Source organism: Fimicolochytrium jonesii (assembly GCF_025526975.1).
Source record: "Fimicolochytrium jonesii strain JEL569 chromosome Unknown EV422scaffold_22, whole genome shotgun sequence".
Classification (NCBI taxonomy): domain Eukaryota; kingdom Fungi; phylum Chytridiomycota; class Chytridiomycetes; order Spizellomycetales; family Powellomycetaceae; genus Fimicolochytrium; species Fimicolochytrium jonesii.
Genome location: NW_026515689.1, coordinates 436,742 through 457,853, shown reverse-complemented (window position 1 = coordinate 457,853; position 21,112 = coordinate 436,742). Strand labels below are relative to the sequence as shown.

General features: G+C 52.1%; 6 protein-coding genes across 6 annotated transcripts; 2 read left to right on the top strand and 4 right to left on the bottom strand.

The window, feature by feature from the left end:
- Positions 1-116: 116 nt before the first annotated feature.
- On the top strand, positions 117-3,970 carry EV422DRAFT_574396 (WD40-repeat-containing domain protein; the record flags this gene model as incomplete). Its single annotated transcript, XM_053073188.1, has 12 exons — positions 117-355; positions 453-768; positions 832-1,021; positions 1,114-1,510; positions 1,574-1,886; positions 1,972-2,176; positions 2,237-2,764; positions 2,838-3,003; positions 3,076-3,295; positions 3,367-3,467; positions 3,547-3,758; positions 3,813-3,970. Exons 1-12 carry the CDS (start codon positions 279-281, stop codon positions 3,968-3,970), a joined length of 2,883 nt encoding a protein of 960 aa, XP_052923391.1. The 5' UTR covers positions 117-278.
- Positions 3,971-4,117: 147 nt separating this feature from the next.
- EV422DRAFT_602599 (RNA dependent RNA polymerase-domain-containing protein) lies at positions 4,118-7,665 on the bottom strand (the record flags this gene model as incomplete). Its single annotated transcript, XM_053073724.1, has 10 exons — positions 4,118-4,956; positions 5,018-5,286; positions 5,355-5,505; positions 5,567-6,201; positions 6,282-6,393; positions 6,481-6,541; positions 6,611-6,654; positions 6,726-6,899; positions 6,978-7,109; positions 7,169-7,665. Coding segments are annotated over 10 exons (2,766 nt in total), but the record flags the coding sequence as incomplete, so codon positions are not given.
- On the bottom strand, positions 7,647-9,359 carry EV422DRAFT_538530 (uncharacterized protein). The gene is made up of 4 exons (XM_053070980.1): positions 9,075-9,359; positions 8,375-8,947; positions 8,247-8,316; positions 7,647-8,185 (listed from the first exon to the last, which is right to left on the bottom strand). Exons 2-4 carry the CDS (start codon positions 8,913-8,915, stop codon positions 7,732-7,734), a joined length of 1,065 nt encoding a protein of 354 aa, XP_052923389.1. The 5' UTR covers positions 8,916-8,947; positions 9,075-9,359; the 3' UTR covers positions 7,647-7,731.
- EV422DRAFT_538529 (WD40-repeat-containing domain protein) lies at positions 9,360-11,519 on the bottom strand. Its single transcript, XM_053070979.1, has 8 exons — positions 11,275-11,519; positions 11,109-11,214; positions 11,020-11,046; positions 10,852-10,954; positions 10,692-10,795; positions 10,539-10,635; positions 10,110-10,472; positions 9,360-10,050 (listed from the first exon to the last, which is right to left on the bottom strand). The coding sequence occupies exons 1-8, from the start codon at positions 11,389-11,391 to the stop codon at positions 9,474-9,476; spliced, it is 1,494 nt and encodes a 497-aa protein (XP_052923388.1). The 5' UTR covers positions 11,392-11,519; the 3' UTR covers positions 9,360-9,473.
- Positions 11,520-11,779: 260 nt separating this feature from the next.
- EV422DRAFT_499034 (putative DNA polymerase zeta catalytic subunit) lies at positions 11,780-19,496 on the top strand (the record flags this gene model as incomplete). Its single annotated transcript, XM_053068058.1, has 19 exons — positions 11,780-11,987; positions 12,245-12,936; positions 12,996-13,394; positions 13,611-13,748; positions 14,689-15,104; positions 15,285-15,731; positions 15,837-16,477; positions 16,544-16,754; positions 16,830-16,973; positions 17,038-17,301; positions 17,366-17,481; positions 17,548-17,675; positions 17,730-18,065; positions 18,127-18,284; positions 18,359-18,490; positions 18,556-18,726; positions 18,805-18,887; positions 18,967-19,155; positions 19,234-19,496. The coding sequence occupies 19 exons, from the start codon at positions 11,780-11,782 to the stop codon at positions 19,494-19,496; spliced, it is 5,136 nt and encodes a 1,711-aa protein (XP_052923387.1).
- Positions 19,497-19,518: 22 nt separating this feature from the next.
- On the bottom strand, positions 19,519-20,949 carry EV422DRAFT_508278 (uncharacterized protein; the record flags this gene model as incomplete). The annotated part of the gene is made up of 2 exons (XM_053068732.1): positions 19,519-19,628; positions 19,686-20,949. 2 exons carry the CDS (start codon positions 20,947-20,949, stop codon positions 19,519-19,521), a joined length of 1,374 nt encoding a protein of 457 aa, XP_052923386.1.
- Between the last annotated feature and the right edge of the window lie 163 nt (positions 20,950-21,112).

The window sequence follows — 21,112 nt, the reverse complement described above, 5'->3', positions numbered from 1 at the left end:
AAAATACAGTACATACGTCCATGTTCAGGCCGTTGTCCGAGACGAGTTGCGGGTTGACAAGTTGGGAACAGAAACGCGTGACGCGTGCAAGCGGGACTTTCTGCAATCCGGACATGGTTCCAAATCTATAGAGACCGCCAGCTCTCTCCCATCTACGACTGAACACAACACGACGAAGAACTGATATTTATACATAGCTACCCTTATCACGGTCGTCTAGCTTTTGTGAAGAGTAAAAAAACCACCTACATCATTGCTACGCACACCTGATTAAAGCTATGGAGGGTGCCGCTCCACCCATCCGGCCCGTGCCGCCGAGCGCTGCAGCCAAACGGAACCTGAAAGCAGGAATAAGGTAAGTCAATAACCATATGCTGCAACTAAATTCCCGGGGGAATCAGCCTCGACTTCCTCTCCACCCAACCTATCTCACACCCATCCTTCCCCAAAAGATCCAGCGGCTCTCGCAACAACCTCGTAAACGCCTCCCAACGCCTCGACTCCGGCTCCGTTTCCGTCCGATCCCGCGCCGGCCCCGGCTCCATGATGTCCCACTCCCGCGGCTCTCAACAACGTATCCGCGCATCCCAGGAGATGCAGCGCGGACGCGTGCCCGATAAAGTCGTGCAGGTGCTCGATGAGGATGGGAATGATGTCACGCCGTTGAGCTTGTTGGGTGGGGGGCAGCCGCATGCGCCGCATATGACGGGAGCAAGGAAGGGACATGGGACTATCAACTTGGAGGGGAGTATTGCTAGTACCGCTAGGGTGGGTTATGCTATGTTATGGCGTTGAATCGTGAGAGGACGTCATCTGAGATCCGGTCAACAGGAAACAGTGGCGGACGTGCTCAACAACCTCGAATCCATGACGCAAGCATCGTGGAATGCGTCAATGTATGGAAGGTCAGGGACAATGGGGATGAGCTTCTCGAACGCGAGCCGGATGTCTGGCGCTGAGAGCATGGATGAGGACGATACGGCGTCTGCGGGGAGTGGTGATTCGGGGGATGAGAATGAAGGTGAGTTCTTAGCGACGTGTTGTGGATGGGCAGACGTTCCACCGCAGCAACGTGGCGAGATCGTACCAATTGACCCCATATCCGGCATCCAGCAGGGAGGAAAAACCGACCAGAAGGCCTCGCCACTGCGCACACACCTTCCCACAAACCAGTAACCGAAGCCGACCTCATCAAACCCGTCAACATCGAGCTCACCGAAACTGCCACTATCTTCCTTCTCGACATCCCCTCCACGACCGTCTCCACCGATTTCTCCGAAGAGGCGACCGCCGCCAAATCGGCCAACGAGCGATACGCCGCGATACTGGCGGCCAGGGAGGGCAATGAGAACTTTGTGTCGCGGTCGCAGCAGACGTTTAATGATCCGGTCAAGACAAAGGAGGTGCAGGCGGTGGGGCCCAAGATGGTGCATGCGGAGTGTATGGTGACGCAGTGGGAGATTTTTGATGCGACGGTGGGGAGTGAAGCTGCTAAGAATGATGCTGACGGGTGAGTGAATGCCTGAAAGTGAGCGTGCGTAAGCGTATGCTTAAGGCCATGAATATCCTACAGGGGCAGAGAAGCAGACATCGACTCCCTCGAGATCTCACCCTCACTAGGAACTCAAACTAGTCTCCCATCAAATCAATCCGCCACCTTACAGTCATCCGTCAGTGGATCCGCCCTCCTCTCAAAACTCGGCTCGTCGATGATGATGTCCGAGCCTCCCGGTGTCTCGCGTTCTGTTTTCTTACCAGAGGGGGAAACAGTGAGCGATGTCTTTGCCAGTGTGGGACCGGGCGCAAGGCGGACGAGCGTCAGGTCTGCTACGGGTGCACGGAAGGAGGATGTGGTGGAGCTTTCTGGGGAGGCGGCGGTTGCGATGGTATGTATGCATATTCATCATCTGCACTGCACCCTCGTCTGCAGAGTTCACGCTGCTCAGTTGACTTACAATCGTTGGCCTCCAGCTGAATCAAGAGTCGCTCCGAACGAATTTGCGAATAATGGAGCGCGCGGTGGTGGCAAACAATCTGGACAAAAAGCTGTTGCTGTATCGCGATGTTGAGGACGCTGAAGATGTAGCGAACAAAAAGGCAGCCGCGCGGCAGGAAGAACTTGGACATGGCAGCTTTGATGACTTACAAAATGTCATGCGCGGGGAAGAAGAGCGAGGTACGACACTTTACTTCTTCTGATTCGTAGGGAGAAGACACTCATCTCATTCTCCTTAAGCCAAGGAGTCCCGCGGAATGGACATCCCAACCGTCGACTTCCTCTGGTCCTACCGGTGCGAGCTCACCCGCGGCCGGGCAGTAACGTTCATGGAAATCAACAAAGAAAACGAGGACATCATCGCCGTCGCCTACGGGGACCAAAAACCAGGCCCAAACCCCGTCCTCGGACTGGTCCTTTGCTGGAATGTCAAGAACCCAGAATGGCCTGAACGGATCTACCGGTCAGCTTACGCATGCACATCGCTATCGTTCTCGAACGCGACGCCCAATCTGTTGGCGTGTGGGTATATCAATGGCGCGATTCAGATCTATGACATCCGACATCCTGAGCCGGATTCACCGCCTCTGTTGACGACCGCGGAGCTGCCGGGGAGACATAGGGACCCCGTTTGGGAATTGCAGTGGGTTGAGAGAGAGCGGGCGGAGGAAGGCGGTGGGGGTAGCGGCGCTGGGGAGTGGTTGATCAGCGTCGGGACTGAAGGCCGAGTTGTGGGGTGGACAGTCAAAAAGGGGCTGGAATCAGTTGGTAGGGTCGTCCGTAGACTGGGACTCGCGATGAGTGTTGAACTCAGCAAACTTATGCATTTCGTCTCGGGTAGATCTCATGAGCCTGAAACGAGTAGCGAAGCAAAGCGACGTTGCAACGCCCGGAGGCCCATCCGGTGGACCAGCGTCTTCCGTGAAAGCTGCTGCCAAACCTGGGTCATTCATTGCGCGTCAATCTGGAGGCCTCTGTTTCGACTTCTCCCCCAAAGATCCCACAACGTAAGTGTGCTGATATGTACCGAAGCCACAAGCGATTATGATTGCTCATCTGACCACACCATTCCCCTCCAGCTACATCGTCGGTACCGACGACAACAACCTGCATCGCTGCTCTCCATCATACAACGAACAATACCTACAAACATACATGGGCCACACCGGGCCCGTCAACCGAGTGCGATATTCTCCATTCCTGCCCGGCATCTTCCTCAGCTGCAGTAGCGATTGGACGGCCCGGCTTTGGAAAGAGGATGAGGGGGATGAATGTATCATGCGGTTCCAGGGAGGAAAGGTGAGATCTTATGAGCGGCGAAACAGCATTTGGAAGCGGCAAGCGAAACTGATCCCCACCCTCTGCTGCAGGACACGATCACGGACATCGCGTGGTCACCGGCATTCTCGACGGTTTTCGGATGTGTGTCTACAGACGGGCGCATGGAGATATGGGATTTGCAATTCTCAGTGTAAGTTTCGTCCTATCACTTCTCGCCTTCAAAGTAACGGCCATGAAACTCATTGCCCACTTCATCGATCATATTGCAGTTTGGATCCGGTTATCCTCCACACGGTCCTCGATCGCCAGCTCACTACCATTGTGTTTGCGCATACAACCCCGGTCGTACTCACTGGAGACGATAACGGCTCCGTAAATGTGTACAAACTGAAAAAGCTCGGGCCACATGGCACCGATTCCATCAGGTCCACAACAGAACCGATCTCGCAGGACGCTGGATTCAACGCAATAGCAGCATCTGGTGATCTCAGAAGCAAGGAGACGGGCCCCGGTAAAACTCATGGCTGGCGGGTAGCGCCGAGCGTAGACGTTGAGGCCCAAGCCTCGCTACTGAGAGATGTGATCGCGGCGAAGAATCAAGGCAGTGGTGCGGCTGCGGCCAATGCCAACGGGGCGGCTAGTACAGCTCCAATTGGGCAAAGTGCGACAGCGTCGCCTGCTAAGGAACAGTAGAGAAATGCGTGGAAGTAATTCCAACTAGAAAGACTTCGCTATATTTTACGCTTGTACATTTCGGATTTTTGGGAATAGAATGATGATGGGTATAATACCGTGCAAAATAAAAAACGGCCAAGCCGCGAGCAATCTCATGATTTTGAAGCAAAAGGGAGATGGGGTAAAGTACGCCGTGACAAGGATGCGTCGCGAAAACCAAAGCGGAGTGAGGTAGCCGAATCAACGCCGTTCGAGCTGTGTGTGATACGGGTCGGAATGCTCGCCGGCGTTCCTAGTGTTTTTTGAGCATGACTCATCCAGCGACCCTCTGAAAGAACACATCGGATCCGGGAGGTCTCAGGTACACCTCAGTCGGCTCTCGAGCGGCGGTCATTGCCTCAGCGACATAACCTGTATTCCCTGCTCCGGCGCGATATTCTGCCGTGCCTGCAGTACCTTGTCGTTGCGACGTGGCGGTGACGTAAATGTTGCACAGGAGGTCGTGCAAGATCCAAGGAAAGCTGTAAAAACGGCCGTTCATGTCCCAATCTATGTCTTGATATTCGGCAGCTTCTCGGTCAACCATTGTCGCGCGGCGTCGTTCTGCAGCTTGGAGTTCTGCCGGGTCAAGCTGCGTTGGCAAATCGGATACCGCAGTCACAGGAAGGGGCGCGGCTGGCGAGACACCAGCGGTGCTGACTTTTGTCGTTATCCGATCATCGTACGCAGCCATGTACCAAGCGGAGGCTTTCCGACGGACCTTCTCCGAGAGCGGGAGGCGGTCATTGACTAAACCAGACCGTTCGTTCCTGTTGAGAATGTTCTCCTTGAATGGTTTCATCATGGGATCGGCCAAAATGTTGTCATCAAAGAACAGCTTGCGATAGTGCCCTTGAATGGTAGAGACCGCTTGCATGACTTGTTCCTTCAATTCCTGCGGACGCTTTTTTATGCCGGCTTCGTCAAGCTTGAACATGTATCCAGAGACCAATTCGAACTCGGAGCTTTGGAAGAGTACATTGTTAGTTTGTTAGAGACAATATGCGACTTCATCAAAAGCCATACTTGACATTGTACTGATTCATCAACGCTATGATCTGATTGTCATAAGCCTTTTTGTTCAGGATCGCATCCTCCAAGTATTGTTCATAGCCAGCGACGACCAATTCCGGACGAGGTTTGAATTCTTTGACCAGCTGTAGTTCGACACTTATACTTCGGTAGATCGCTCCGACCGCTTTCCTACTGCGGTAGGTGTTCTTGGACTCTGGTTTCTCCATGAAATCCGGCCACTGTTTGGGTTTTGATTCGGGATCCATGCGCGCAGGAACTCCCTAGAAGAATGGCCGAGATAGTCAGGTCAAGACAGGCCAATGATGTAGGGACGGTGTCCGAAACCCACCTTTTTAGCGAAGTCAACGGCATCCGAGTGCAGCTCCGCGAGCCGGATAGCTTTGGGATCTCTCGCGCCATCGTCACTCAAGTCAGCCCATGCTTTCCAAGCATTGTCGATCTTCCCTAGGTTGTCCTGCTGCAGGAAATTGACGAAGTGCCTGGTGTCGAACGCGGGGGGTCAGGTGAATGCACGTCACAGAAACTAAACCTCGCACTTACTCTTTGACTTTGGCAAGCATTGCTTTATCTGGATGTCCAGTAGCTCCCGTAGCATAGGTCATCGGTTCATGGGTTTTCTTCGGAAGCAGTCGTTGATCCCAGCTCACGAAGAAAGTGTCGCCATCCAAATCCCCGCCGGCGAGCATGTTTGGAAGAGGCCTTTGACCGTGTTGAGAGAATACTACTACGTCAACCAAGTGCCGAAGACTTTCTAGATTGACGCACTCAACCACCTGCACGTCACCAGGATGCAGACACGGAGAGCGGGTAACGAGGACAGGGCCGGTAACAATTTCCTTCTTGTTCGTTGAAGGATTGGTGTACTGAAGGAAGAGCTTGTTCTCCGGCAGTTCGCCGGTTTCATCCATGACTCCCAGCAGATTGCATCCTTTCCGAATGTGGACTTTGGCTCGCCGCTTCATGTCCCTCAATTGAATCGCTCTGAAAAGCTTCAGCAGGTTGACGAGATAGGGTTCGTTGATCTCGAAAAAGCCCGCTTGAATCATCCGGATCAGCGCCTGGGCTATCTCGTTTGTTTCGTCTGAAGTTTCAGTCAAGGCCTTGATGGCCTCATCGGGCTTCTGCAAAGCTTCGTCGAGCTGTTGAATAGCCTCGTCGCGCAGTTTCAGAAAGACCTTCGGGAGACGAAGCACAACGGACATCATGACCCGAATGAGACACTGCGACATCCGAAAGACAACAAAGCGTTACGTACTTCTTGTTTGATCCCCAGGGTCTCCAGCAATATGACGTACTGATGGTTTAAAAACCCCGGCGAGTAGAAGCTCGTCCGGCAGACTTCGAACGCCAGATGTGTGGAAGGAAACCTGCAACAGAAAGTATAAGAATACCAGTAAGCTAACGCACGCTCCAACGTTCTTCGTGGGCCACAGTTGCGCAAGAGCACCACTTACTTCCTCTGACTCTTCCGCAAATGCACTTCATCTTTCGGAATCCTCTTATCCAGAGTCAAGACTTTCCAACAGAGCGATGGTTTTTAGTTATGAACGGTACAAACGTCTTGCTAAGCATGCCTATACTCACCACCCTTCGCTCCACCCATACGGAATTGGAAAGCCGATGGAGTGCTTGGTTTTACACGCATGTATCTGTTTAGGACAAATGGCTTGTCAGACCTGATTCTTGTCTCCAAAGCTACGCATGCGGAACCCACTTCCTGAGCTCTCCACAATTGTTATATGCAACATTCTTTCCGATTAGGCCGACCCCATCACTGAAACAGTGGCCGTTCCTCTCAATGTCGTCAATGTTCTTGACATTGAACTCGCGGAGCCTCCCCGTTACCGTTGTCGAACTGAAGCATTGCGCCATTCTATGGGAGCATGCGAATAGAAAAGCTAGTAAGATGCACGAATGCTTGAAAAGCGCCCGAAATACTATAACACCATACCGTGCGCCGAGGGTTGCGGGGTTGGAAATGCCACTAAAGTCCCCAATAGATATGCAGATCATTTCAGCATCAATCTTCTTGCCTTTCTCCGTGAACGGACAGATGAACCAACACCCCGCCGTTTTCATGGAGCTGCAACCGAGGGTGAGTCAGTGGGAGGCCGCCGGTCCCCGTCGAGAGCTGTCACCAACCTGTTGGAGTAATGTAGGAACTCAAACCTCCTTCCAGCCACAATGACACCCGCATCCATGATGGCCTGGATCCTTTTGAAAAGCATATCGGCGTTTGGTCCATTATTTATTTTGCCCAAATCATCGTCCGCAAACGCTACTCGCATGAAATCATCTGCATGGTCTTTATACGTTCTCAGAATCCGATTTGCGAGCTCAAGCTGAGGACCTTGATAATAGATCTTTGTCGGAGTGATGATGATCTTTCGGATGAGGCGTTGATTGTAGTTTAGCCTCTCTCTGCTGAGGATCTTATCGCGAATGGCGGCAGTGTCTGCGAGCTCCATTTGCAAGGATTCCGATGGGTTCCAGATCTGTTGTTTGTGTTTGGTCAGTTTTTCGAGTGCACCCTCTACGATGTCATGAGGGGCGCTGTTGAGAAGAGCGATGAACTCGTCGTCGATGGAGAACTCGGAGACAATGTTGTTCGACAACAGGTTCAGAAGTTTAAATTTGACGTTGCTGTAAAGTAAGCGCATCAGAACACCACTGCCATGTCCGTTCTCACGAGATTACAAGTCTTACTACGGGATTGGGGCGTCTTGAATGTTATAAGGCGTAGGCACGTCTGCAGGTTTCAGAAAGTCGATTTCGGCGAAAATCCGGCGGTCTGTGATGATTCCATAATGCACAAGGCGTGCCATGGTATCTAAAAACTTGCGCTCCGCCACTCCAGCGATCCCCGCAGCGCTCTCGTAGGTGACCTCGTAATGATGATCCATGAATCTTCCCGTGTCCGGCACGGCGCGCACGAGGGGTCCTTCGTACTCTGGGTCATTAAAGAAAGCATTGAGAGGAAGCTGTTGACCAGCAATGTAAGGGAACGCGATGCGCTCCCTTTCCTGGCCCTTCGCTCTCCAGAAGAACGGATCTTCGGCAACATAGAGCACCTGGGGTGGAAGACTTAGAGACGCGACGATGTGGTAGGTAACCTGCGTGCCGTTCGTCCGTTTGTCCACCTTGAAAGTGTTTCGTATGCTACCAGCGTTGCGAACATGTGTGAGCAGTGAGTTTCGATGCGATTGCACGTGTGACATACTTTTTGAACTTGTACACCAGCTGATACGTAGTGCCATTGCGTACAAATGACACCGTTGCGCTTTGCCAGTCTGAGTACTTCGTCAGCAATATGCTCATATCCAAACATCTAGTCTACGGATCACTCACCAGAATACTCGAACTCCAGGCTGATAGCTTGACTGCACTCCCAACACTCGTAAAATGTGTTGGAGTTCATCAAGGTGCCGACCGTAAATCTATCCATCTCTAGTACATCCGTTTCGAATCTTGGACGGTGTCTGTTCGGATGTTGACCGGATCTTTTCCTGTCTCGCTGAATATTGAATACCACCCTGGGATTCTCTTTGTACACCTCGAACTGCACATGATCGGACAGGATACTATTCTTGAAGTCCCGCTGGACGTCGATAAGGTCGACTGTAGCAGCCCCAGTATGAACCCCATCACGGTTCTGCACTTTGGCTCGCACAACGGTGCCAAATCGGGAAAAGAAGTGGACGAGGTCCCTGGCCGTGATCGCTTCCTCCTTGGGAAGGCCTCGTACAAAGAGTGGGAGAGAATCGGAGTCCCCGTTAAGAGTTGTTTGCGGACTCGGCGAGCTGTTTGCGCGAGCGACTGAGGGAAGGTTCACAGCTTGGGCGCGGACAGGTGTCTGCCGACCCTGGCGGGATGATTTTGGAGCGTCCATCTAAACGCAGTTTGAAAGAAAGGTTCGGAGACCTGGTTGAGCGTCATTATTTAGTGTATCAGGTATATGGAGGGTTCGCCCTAGGACGACTGAGCGTTTATATATCGGCAACAAACCGCCAGCAAGGCCCACAAAGACATAGACCACTCTGGCTCTTACCGGAGAGAGCTTTTTTGTATATATTGATATATGTAAGTGTGTGGGGTCGTCACGGTTCCAGAAACCTTGGACGTGAGCTTGAGCCTGTAGCTGCCGAAAAGCGAATTCAGGTCCCAAGCACAGGATTCCCGAGGACGGCAACTTGGGGTACGGCCAGTAAAGCTCAGTTGGTGAGTGGGCTTCTCTCGTCAAGGCAGGTATCGGTTGTATAGTGCAGAATAATGGGCAATCTGTAGGAATGTCAATTGAATGTCAATTGACGACAGGAAGATACGTAGAGGAAGATATCTGGAGGACTCAAAAATGACAGCCTTGAATTGAGCGCGTGAGACAGGTCCGACCAGATCCGCCTCTACGATTATTTAAACTATTTACAATGAAATAAGGGTCACCTTATGATCAGTTGCCTAAAAATATGGGGGCTATTCGGCGCTTCTTGCTCTCCGGCGCTCCGCTGTCCGTGCGGGCAGGATCCTCTCTACTGTGTTTTGATGCCACTGGGATGTCAGGTTGAGCTGCCAAAGGCATGCGAAGGGTGGCCGTGCTTGTGTCTATGGCTGTAAGAGTCCGTGCAGTGGGCGACGCTGGTGGTGTGCCGATTGAGGGATCTATAGCCGCCTTGTGTGGCGCCTCGATCGTCTCCCCCAACTCGCCCTTCTCGAAAGAGATTACGGAACAAAATCCGTCCGTGGAGGTTATCAGAAGCGTGCAGCCGTCCGGAGACCATGCCAAATCTGTGAGTGTCGCGTAATGTAGTCCGCTCAAGTAGGCGATCGGCTCTCGTTGCTGAGTGTCGTAGATGAGAAGGGCATCCTGGCAACCAACGGCAAAGATGTATCGATGCTCTAACGCAAAAAGTGATGGTGCTGATGGTGGCTTTCCGGGAGACTGTGATTTGCGAAGTTTGTATGGAACTGGTGAACATCGGATTGCTATCGAGGGCTTCCCATGACCGGGGAGATATGCCAGTGGTTGTCTACTAATGAGGTTCAGTGATATTGTTCGGATGCGATCATAGACGCTTTCCAAACTTACGGAGCCTTTCCCCTGCCATAGACATAAACGCTGTTTCGACTCTCCGTAGCCTTAACTGCACTTTTGTGGACGCCCGCTGGGGCCAATAGTAAGCTTCCGTCGGGGGTGTACGTTAGTCTTCGGAAGAAGGACGTCAAGGTCTCATCATGAAACAGGCGAAAGTTCTTTGCGATGGCCTTGTTTGGAGCCGATGTGCCGTCAGGTTTCGAGTTGTCAGCAGTGTCTCCAGCAGCGCCTTTGTTGTCGGATTGTACAGACTGCTCTTGGCTCTCTTCTTTGGCGAAAGCGAGCTTCGTAAGGCGTCCTGTTAGCTTTGCTAACATGGTCGATTTTTTCTTCTCACAGATGTAAGTGTTGACAGATCTGTTGTAATTTGCCGTATTAGTTTGCGAGAATGTTGAGCTTTCCTGGCAAACCTTGTTAACGCACCTGTCACTGCTTTGCGTCGCCAGATACTGCCCTAAAGGATCCCACGCAACGCCCTGAACAAAGTGACCATGGTCCGTGAGCACCTGAATGCACTTTTCTGTAGGAAACTAATCAATACGCGTGATCACACCGTGAACGACAAGGAGCACTCACGTTCTGAGACACTAAAGATTTGAGCCGTGTTGTTGATGCAGGCTGATATGATGTAGGCAGCATCGGGCGACCACGCAAGGTCGTAGATCTCTGCCGTCGCGCCGCTAAACCACGGATGTTAATCCCTCTGCCAAGGGTAGTGATGGGCAGCTTCCCATACCGTAGCACCTGCGCGATGCGCCAAGTTTCTAGTGTTCCGTCCTCCTCGTCAAAGGTGACTCCATCTCTATTTTCAGCTTTTTGCCATAAGAATATGGTCCCATCTATGATCAAGAGTGTGCATCAGAAATTGTCGCCCTTCCCTACGCAGCGCGCCAAAGGGGCGTACCGTCTCCTCCTGACGCCAGAATTCCGCCTAAAAGAGTTCTTTGTAAATACATATGAGAACATAGCACCAGCTCCCCGCACTTTACGGACCTTTGGGCGACCAACGAACGCAATTCACCGCTTCGGTATGCCGATTCAGACTTGACACAAACTGTACCACAGGTGGTTCGTTTTCCTCCTTCTGCAGGTTCCATATCTGTTGGGAACAAATTTTAGCCCTCTAATCGCATCAACCACGAAACGCAAAGAACCATACCCTGACGTTGTAGTCCCCCCCTGCCGTCGCAAAACGACCGTTCCCATTCGGCTCAAAGTCGACTGAGAAAATGGGCTGTTTGTCGTGCCATAGAATTTGAAGCGTCTTCACACGCATAGTCCGCTATGCTAGTGTCCGTTTGAGCTGCTTGCTGTTACAAAGCGCCGACGGCTGAGAGGTGATGAACGAGTCCCTCCGACAGCTCAGCAATTCCCACGTTGTTGACTCCACAAGAGCTCATCAGATTTACGGGTCCGTCGAGTCCGATGGCGTCGGACAGAAACGCGTTCATGGCGGGTCCCATTGTGGCTGGCATGTCAATCAACGTCCAGATGACGGCTGAGGCTGCCGAGAGCGGAGGATCTCCCAACGCCTTGCGTTGACAGAAGTTGCCGACAATCTAACGTACAGAAGCCACAGCACCACCGCATTTGAAGCTCCTTACTCATGACTCCAGGCCATACCTCCGAAGAAACCTGGCTGCAGCATTGGCCAAAAAGTCAGCATGAGTCGGAACGAAATTGACGTAGCTCCGGTCATTTCCGTTAGAATTGTTTCCGTCGATCACTACAGCACCTTTCCCAACCCGCATGTTGATCACACGACAACTCAATTCTCAAAGCCAGTGTCCAGGGGATTCCGAGTGCCCGTAATACGCATATTTGGGGTCACCGAAAACGGACAGAAGGCGTGTGTTCACCTGCACCGTGTGAGTGTGTGAAATGGTGGTTTCCGACCGCACGGGATCTGAGAAGGGAGGAGTGAGATTATATAGTCGTAGGACATCGCCTGGCCTGGAAGCTTCGCGACTCCCGGAGTATCACCAACGGTTGTTTTGGGACAGAGAACCTGACGCTTGTCCCATGTTGTAGGTCTATCCATATTTTTATGTGCCGTACCATGGATTAACGGATCCTCATCAAGGTAGCGCCCCTATTGTGGTGTTTGAGAACGAGCGTTTTCTTATAAGCATGTCATTTAGTGCGCCTTTACATTCATAAATTTGGAACCAGCTTGAATCATGCCATTGCGCTTGGTCTTGGAAGACATCCCGATGATGCAGCAAAGTGCCTCTTCATCGCCTCCATTGCTCTCGTCAAGGGGATTCCCTACTATGGCTTCCATTCCCGTTATCAGCCCTTTCTCAAGATCAGTGTCCTCAATCCAAGCATGCTCAACCGCATCGTATCGCTGGTGGAAAATGGATCGGTCATGGGAGAGTCCTTTCAGCCGTACGAGGCGCATTTGCCATACCTGCACCAGTTCTTCATTGATTACAATCTTTACGGAATGGACTTCATCCATTTTGCGGATGCCCGGTTCCGGTTGCCTATCTACGGTGCGTTCAAACTCGCCGAGGCGTGCGGATTGCAAGTGGCGGCTAACATTCCGCCATCAGAGATTCCACGCAATGAACAAACCTCTGACTCAGCAACACAGCTATTCACGGATGCATCGGTATTGGATCAGCGCAAGTGGCCCTCTCGTTTCAAAATCGAGCGGCAAAGCTATTGTGAGCTCGAAATCGACACATGGGCGGAAGACATCATGAATCGCTCCTTGATTGATGAACGCCCACGTAAAGCACTGATCGATTTACAGAACGGAACTCTAGATCTCGGGGACACCAAACTGGTGCCCTCGCTGGCAAACCTTTGGGAAGTAGGTACAAGATGAGGCCATGGACTGGATTGAATCTTCGTTTCTTATTCGCGTTGTAGGACGAACGAGAAAGGAGACGGATGAAGGGCATATCCAAAGCAATGCCAGCCGGTGGTACAATCACGCAAGCGAGTAACCGCTTACCTTACCAGCCGTGGGGAAACGAGGAGAGGTTGAGGAGAGAGTTGATGGCTTCGATGCAGCAGGCAAAAGGGGTTGCAGGGGCAGATCAAATGGATATCCCTTTCCAAGAGCAACTAGGCGTGTGGGAAGATGACGCTTTTCAAACCGCGTTTCAGTCCGTGCCGGCATGGAAGAGCCCGCAAGAAACGCATCAGGTTGATACTGAGGCCGAGATACAAAAGACTACCATCGAGGTCTACGGTCCTACTGAATTGAGGCGCGCATCGACACAACTGAATGATCAGGACTTAATGGACCTAAACGGGCTAGTCGACGTGGAGCTCGACATGGAACGCATTACCCAAGCAATTGGCTTTCAGCAGCAGGTGCGTTCCGTGTGAATAGCGTCTCCATGTACTTCGTTGCCTCATGTTGAATCAATGCTACGCCTGCCGCAGTCTCAATCTAATTCCGACATCGCAGAAATTTTGGAATGGATGGCCGATAGCACTCAAACGTCAGAACCTCCATCTTCATCTCTCACACCGAAGGAAGTGAGAGTGTTCTCACCTCTTGGAGATCCGGCAACGGACGTTGACGAGAGCGCGGACGAGGGTTTCGACGATACAGACGAGGGTTTAGCCAATATGACATTGCTATATGATGATCCACTGACACCTGCGTCGACGGTTTCCCCGAGGTCCGTGCGTTCTGTGACCCCACAAACGCCGACTCGGAAGAGCTACCCTGCAGGCACACCTTCGTCTAAGAGCAAAGTTGACCAGCTTCGTATGAGGTGGGTACTTGTGGAGTTCCCCCTCGCACTCCATTTAAACTGCATGATACTGAAATATCTTCAGCTCGCAGAGCTCCCCACTTTCACCGTTGCGCCACGAGATTGCATATGAATCAGAGGACGGCGAAGATCTGAACTTACCACCTCCGCCCCAATTTGAGCGTATGCTCCCAAGGGACCGAAATTTGGACGCGATTGATCAAACTCACATCGGCTCACCATTCGTCGCTTCAACGACTAATATGTCTAACGTCGATAGCGACGGTACCCCACAATCCAACGGGCGAACCGCATTGGACGATCCGTTTCAAACCGAACAAGCCGGGTTCCATGGAACCTCGCGTGGTTTTAGCACGAACAAGCCTACTTCCAAAACCCCATTTTCGAAGCGTGTGAAGTGGCGTATCCCTCAACTGGACGGTGCGGGTGGCGACACGCCACCTCCCAAACGGCGCCGTCTTCACGAGCCTGATCGTGCTTCATCCCACACTTCAGTAGTGCCATTCCCGCATGAAACTCGTACTCGCGAATCGCACATGGAGATCTCGTCCGACAATGAGCATACCCCGGATCCGCTCGTCAACGTTGACACCCCAGTTTCCCGCAGAGCGCAAAGCGAGCCACCATCGACGGGATCCCCGACTCCACTCCCTCCTGGCCATGGCCGACGGCGTACGCTTGGGTTGCGCGTTCCAAAATACCCCAGCGAGTCGGATGATGAAATTCAGCCACCGTCGCCTACTGAAGAGCGTAAAGCACGTCTTCCAGCTATACGTCGGCAGAGATCTATGGTCTATGTTGAAATCCCTATGAAGCGGCAACGTGGAGCGCAGTCTTCTGGGGGCGTCCTGAATTCCGAGGTTTCTGGAAAGGTATCTACTTCGAGGAGTACGTCGTCCAATGGGGACACCGCCAAACGAAGCACCAAGCAGCGTTCCATCTTGGATGCAGAGAAGGTTGCAAAGTTTCAGCAGTTTCTCGTCAATCACGACATTAGTGTGCGTTCGCTAGACAAAGTGTCAAACCTTCACCCTCCTGATGCGGCTCATCGCTTCCTTTCGGCAATGAATATGGTTTCTCCCGAACGGAATCCGGACCGAATGCAGGAACACACCGCTTTGCACTCATGGCACGGGAGACCGATCGCAGATTCTCCTTCTACTCGCCATCCAACGCCAGCGCCTACTTTCGACTTACATTCCGACGATAAATTTGGAACACCCTCGAAGTCTCGTCCACTTTCAGACGTGTCCGCGGAAAGGTCTGCTATACATATCGAAGCGCCGAATCCTCCCATCTTCTTAACCTCTGACGTTCCGACGACCCCTGAAGGGTTTACGCCGAGCCCAGATATCTCAATGGAAATTCAAAGCAATCCGTCGCAAAATGAATCAATAGTCGATTCATCCTCGGAAGTCGATGCCCGAAGCGCCGTACCCCACTCCCATTCGTCGCAGAAGGCTTCTGAAAACTCTGATGATGTCTTGGAAACCCCGTTTGCGTCGCCTTTTACAACATCTGCAAACACATTACCCACACAACAACATGCTGAACCAGTAGTCAGCAACGCAGCGCCCGGACTCTACCAGTTCGCCTTTCCACCACCCTCCAAAGACGAGCTGCGTGCCACTATGGACCTCTATGGAATCCCTACTGTCGTGTACCGCGAGCCGTACTTCAGTGACCCCAAAGACGTCCCGGCTCGTGTCAGAACTTTTGCGGGTCGTAACTATAAGTTTGAAGCGGACGACGCTCAAAGCTTGAGCGAGTTTGACACGAGTGGATGCTCGGTGAGGGCCAACGTGACAATGACTCAGGGTGGGTCGAATAAGTCCCTGGCTAGGGGGTTGGAGCATTGGCAAGAGACGTGTCGGAAGTCAGATGACCAACGGTGAGTACAGGACCGTGGATTCTTTTGAAATCCGTCGAGAAGAGGTTTCTGATATTGTTCATGGCTTATTGTCTGACGTCCGTTCAATAGGACACGGGCGCCCTCCAGCATTCGCGCCTGGACTGTACCTTTTTTACCGCCGTTACGCGCGGAGACCGTAAAATGGTTGAAGGCGCATGAGGCAGTTAAAGCCGAGGTCAAAGAGCAGCCTGGCCCCCTGGTGCTCAAAGAATCGATGCGCGCCTTTGAAAAAGGCATACAAGAACGGCGCAAGCCGGTGCTCGTTTCCCAAATCGAAGCCCCAACCCCAAAGAACCCGTACGGCTTCAAGTACACGCAGATCAGCACCAAGAATGTGTCGGTACAAAAACAGTACATGTGCTCGATGAGTATGGAGCTGCATGCCACGTGCCGAGGCGATCTTCTTCCGGATTCACAGCATGACGAGATCCGGGCACTTTTCTACTGCCTGCAACATGAGGATGAGACGAGGTTTAGGAACAACGGCACCCGTCCCGGATATTTTGTTGGAATCATCATGGTGCAAGATGAGCATCCACTTGCAAAGACGGGTGTCGGTGGATACGCTATCGATATCGTGCCTGACGAGAAGGCGCTGCTAGAGTTGCTATGTCAGAAAGTGAGATTCTTCGATCCAGACCTTCTTGTTGGATACGATGTACATCGCGCATCATGGGGATATGCCGCTGAGCGCGCGCGCGACGAACATGGTGGGTGTCTGACTTTAGTTGAAAGATCTCGTTGTGAAACGAACGCAACTAATCTGGCTTAGGTAGAATTCGATCTGTGTGCCGAACTGTCCCGAGTCAAACCAGAAGATGCCAATACGCGCTTTGGCCGAGACGAAGATGCCTGGGGAGCTAACAAGCAATCTTATATGCACACCACCGGGCGCATCTTCCTCAATGTGTGGCGACTGATGCGTTCGGAGATGAATCTGACCTCTTACACCCTGGAAAGCATTGCCTATCACGTTCTGCACATCAGGTTAGACATGCGTGCAAGTTGAATCCATCACGCACGTCGCAACGGGGCTGATATCTGGTGATATTTCACGGCTAGGGTCCCGAAGTTTACACCCAAAACTTTGAACGAATGGTACGAAAAAGGGATGCTGTTCAGATGGCGAACCGTCAAGTATTACCTTAGTCGGGTTCAGTACAATCTCGATCTGCTCGATGACACATCCATGATCAGTCGCACCAGGTACATCCGACCTCTGAGTGCAATTATCTCACTTCCGAATAACCAACTTACCATGCTTGTCTAGCGAGTTCGCCCGTGTTTTCGGTATCGACTTCTTTTCAGTTATTAGCCGAGGATCACAGTACAAAGTTGAATCCATCATGGCACGGATCGTCAAACCGGAGAACTTCATCATGGCGTCCCCAACAAAGAAGCAGGTTGCAGCTCAACGCGCCTGCGAGTGCCTGCCTCTCGTCATGGAGCCACAGTCACGATTCTACAATAGCCCATTGCTCGTATTGGACTTCCAGTCTCTGTATCCCTCGGTCATGATAGCCTACAACTTCTGGTATGTGCTCCATCATCCCGTCGCTATTCGCACTCTCATCTCAATAGTGCTGGCTCTGTATTAGCTACTCAACATGCTTGGGTCGTGTACAAAACGTGGGCAAGCCACAAAAGTTCGGCATCTTGGATGACTACGAGGTGCCCGCTGCGTTTGTGGAGGCATTTAAAGACGACTTGAATGGTAAGGTCGCCCGTACGCTGTTGGCTGTCAAGTGCAATGAATGCTGATACGCCGTTGCAAATGCAGTCTCGCCAAATGGCATGGTCTTTGTCAAGCCGCATATTCGGGAAAGCACTCTACGACGCATGCTGACTGAAATTCTTGATACCCGTGTGATGGTGAAAGAGTCGATGAAATTGTACAAGGATGACAAGGTTGGTGCGACTTATATATCATTTTCCGTTCACACTAATCTCACTCCCATCCAGTCGCTTCAGCGGATCCTGGAAGCACGCCAGCTCTCCCTCAAATTCATCGCCAACGTCACGTACGGCTACACGGGCGCCAGCTTTTCAGGCCGTATGCCTTGCGTCGAGATCGCAGACGCGATCGTGCAAACCGGTCGAGCGACCCTGGAACGTGCTATCGATCTCATTCATCAGACGAAGAAATGGGGTGCGGAGGTCGTGTATGGGGATACGGACTCGTTGTTCGTGTACCTCAAAGGCAAAAGCAAGGACGAGGCGTTTGTCATTGGCAAAGATATCGTGGATACGGTGACGAAGATGAATCCGGAACCTGTCAAGTTGAAATTTGAGAAGGTGGTTGCTGGACTGATTCGATGTCTTTTGCGAAAACGTGTTACTCATGGTCGTTTTGTCGAAGGTCTACCATCCATGTGTCCTTCTCGCCAAGAAACGATACGTAGGCTTCAAGTACGAATCTCCCGACGACGTGACACCAGAGTTCGACGCAAAAGGCATTGAGACCGTGCGCCGCGATAACTGCCCTGCCGTCGGCAAGAGCATGGAAGACTGCCTAAAGTGAGTATCTTGGAGCCGGTTTGTGAGTTAATACCTGATTGACTCTAACGTGCTAACTTCTGCGAAAAACAAAGGATCCTCTTTCGAACGCAAGACCTATCGGAAGTCAAACGATACCTTTATCGGCAGTGGGGCAAGATCTTGAGTGGCCGGGTGTCTCCACAGGATTTCATCATCGCCAAGGAGGTCAAATATGGCACCTACAGGTGAGAATGTCCTCTCATCGCTCCGAGAGAAGCGATTCAGGACATATGCTGAAGATAATGGACAGTGAGCACGGCCGTGAACCACCAGGGGCCGATATAAGCAGGAGGAAGCTGAAGAAGGATCCGCGGGCGGAACCGGAGTACGGCGAAAGGGTTCCTTACGTTGTGAAGTATCGTGGACCTGGTCATTTGTTGGTGGATTGCTCGGTGCCGCCAGAAGAGCTGCTCAACGATAGGTAAGTCTTGGGGCTTCTTGAGCTTCTGCATGTAGAAGGGAGCAGGCATCTCTAATCTATGCCCGGTTTACCATCAAGAACGGCGCGACTACACGGCGAATACTACATTCGAAATCTGATTATCCCATCACTGGCTCGGGTCTTCAACCTCGTTGGAGCAGGTATGAAATGATAATAAAACGCCCTCTCCTCAAACACCACCGAGTATCCTTACTTCCCTTTCTGTCTATTTCCATGAAGATGTGGAGAACTGGTTTGACAAGATGCCCAAAGTGCAACGAGCCATCCAATACACTGCGTCTCAGTTCCGGCCCGACGCCCCGTCAAATCAGCAGGACGATCACAAGCAGAACAATCTTCTAGGGCGCACTATTGATCAGTATTACACTGCTAAGCATTGCATGGTGTGTCACGAGATGACGTATCAAGGTAACCCGCATGTCTTTGTCTCGTTATGTGGTGATGGACTGCCGACTAATTGCGCGATAATCCACATCCGTCCCCCAGAACTCTGCACAAAATGCGCAAAAGATGCCCAATCCTCCTTGACGACCCTGTCCCTCCGGCTCAACGAGGCAGAACGCCGTCACATGCAGCTGCAACGCATCTGCCGCTCGTGTTCGGCACAGAACTCGGTCGTAGACGGTACTTCGGTATGCGTTTCACTCGACTGTCCAGTCCTGTTTGAGCGTGCACAGGCCAATCAGAAGGTCAGGTTGGCAGGGAAATACTTGCAGTCCAAAGCGGTCGCGGAGCTATCTCAAGACTGATTGGCGCAACTTTTTGGCGTAATCAAATCAAACTCCTTGGGTATGAGTTGACCTTCGAGAATATGAACGATCGCAGCGTCTTTGTCGGGATTTCGCTCTTGAAACCCCCAGTCTTTTCCTGCCAGTATGCCACTGTAGCGGGAACATCAGTCATAGTGAATGCCACTGTTTGACGTATGTCAAACTTACCCCACACGAGTTTGTTCTGCCTGCCCCGGCGGCTTTGCGTGAGCGTCAAGTGAGCTCTAAACGTGCCCACTCTTTCACTACTTCGCATATGCAGGAAAACATCTTTCCCCTCCAGAGTATATTCTCCGAGCATATATCCTTTTTGTTTGACCTCATCGGCAGCTAGAATCTTCAAGGCAGCAGCCGGGTCAACTGTCGTTGTCCAGAACGACACTCGATCGCGATGGAAGCGGAGATACCGGTAGTAGGTAACAAGGTGGACTGGTGCGTAAAAACCCTGACCTTCCCCTTGTCGGACATAGTTCATCCGAGAGATATATACGCCATCTCGCCTTATCCGAGGGCGGTCCAGCCACATGTCCATCCAAGAGTCTCTGTAGAGGGGCAGTTCGCTAGACAACGGGATATCGGGGTTCGCCAAAGGTCCATGGACCTTCTCACACACGGCCCGCCACACGCTCTGTTCAGCAACCAGAACGCACATTTTCTTTGACACCAAGGAAAGGGAGCATGAGATGCTTTGTCCCTGCAGAAGGATCGCCCATTGGATGATATGCGAAACGACCTCGGACGGTAGACGGTGAAAAGGTGATTTCCTATTTTCGTTATGCGGAATGAATTGTATGTCCATCCTTTGCAGGGCTTTCGCCAAAGTGCCTGAATCGCTCTGAGATGATTTGCTGTCATCGGCATGAGCGACCTCATGGAAATCATAGTACGTGTAAAGACTGGCGTTCGGGTCCGGTAGCGCTTTCTGCTGCTTGTGAAAGGGATGCGATGGTTGCTGCAAGATCGCTCGATATTTCTTCTCGACTTCCGGGTCCAGTCTATGCGCCTCACGATACTTCTTCATGGCCGCGGATAAATCACCCATCCTTTCGTGCTTGGTTGCTTCCACATAAGCCGCCAGTCCTCGTTCCGAGTGTGAGCCGTCAGCACCTGCGAGTCCGCCGGTTGGAGTAGGACGCGCGGCTTCATTGTCGGTCTTCACGAGCTGTCGCTCCGCTGCTGCTGGAGACTGACCGACTTTCGGCTGAAGTTGTGCCAGCGGCTGCCTGTGAGCAGCTGTCGTCGCCGCAGGTTGTTTGCTCGGACTGGCGGGTGAGGCTGCTGCTGTGACCTGGCGTGCGGGTGAATTGCTGGAAGTGCTGCTTGTGGTTGAAGGAAGAGTGGTGGGGACGGGCTTTTCCTTGTGCAGCTCCTGCTGCCATCTCTGGCGGAAGGTAGCTAGCTCGTCTTCTTCGACGGGTACTTGAACGTCCATGGCTCCTGTCCCAGGCGATTGAATTGGTCTTACGGAGTTCTAGTTGGCAATGCACACCGACAGATCGAGGGGTGACAAATCGAGATCGTCCATGTTCCCACAGGAGAACACGCTCCTTCCTCGTACAGTACGTAATCGCCATCACGTACGCGTTCGAACTTCC

Coding starts and splice junctions, on each gene's coding strand:
- EV422DRAFT_538530 (XM_053070980.1), bottom strand. CDS start 8,915: ATGGACGCTCCAAAATCATCCCGCCAGGGTCGGCAGACACCTGTCCGC. Junction 8,317..8,374: donor CCTGGAGTTCGAGTATTCTG/GTGAGTGATCCG, acceptor CGAAGTACTCAG/ACTGGCAAAGCGCAACGGTG. Junction 8,186..8,246: donor CTGGTGTACAAGTTCAAAAA/GTATGTCACACG, acceptor CAACGCTGGTAG/CATACGAAACACTTTCAAGG.
- EV422DRAFT_538529 (XM_053070979.1), bottom strand. CDS start 11,391: ATGCGTGTGAAGACGCTTCAAATTCTATGGCACGACAAACAGCCCATT. Junction 11,215..11,274: donor GGGGGGACTACAACGTCAGG/GTATGGTTCTTT, acceptor TGTTCCCAACAG/ATATGGAACCTGCAGAAGGA. Junction 10,955..11,019: donor TCTGGCGTCAGGAGGAGACG/GTACGCCCCTTT, acceptor TCTTGATCATAG/ATGGGACCATATTCTTATGG.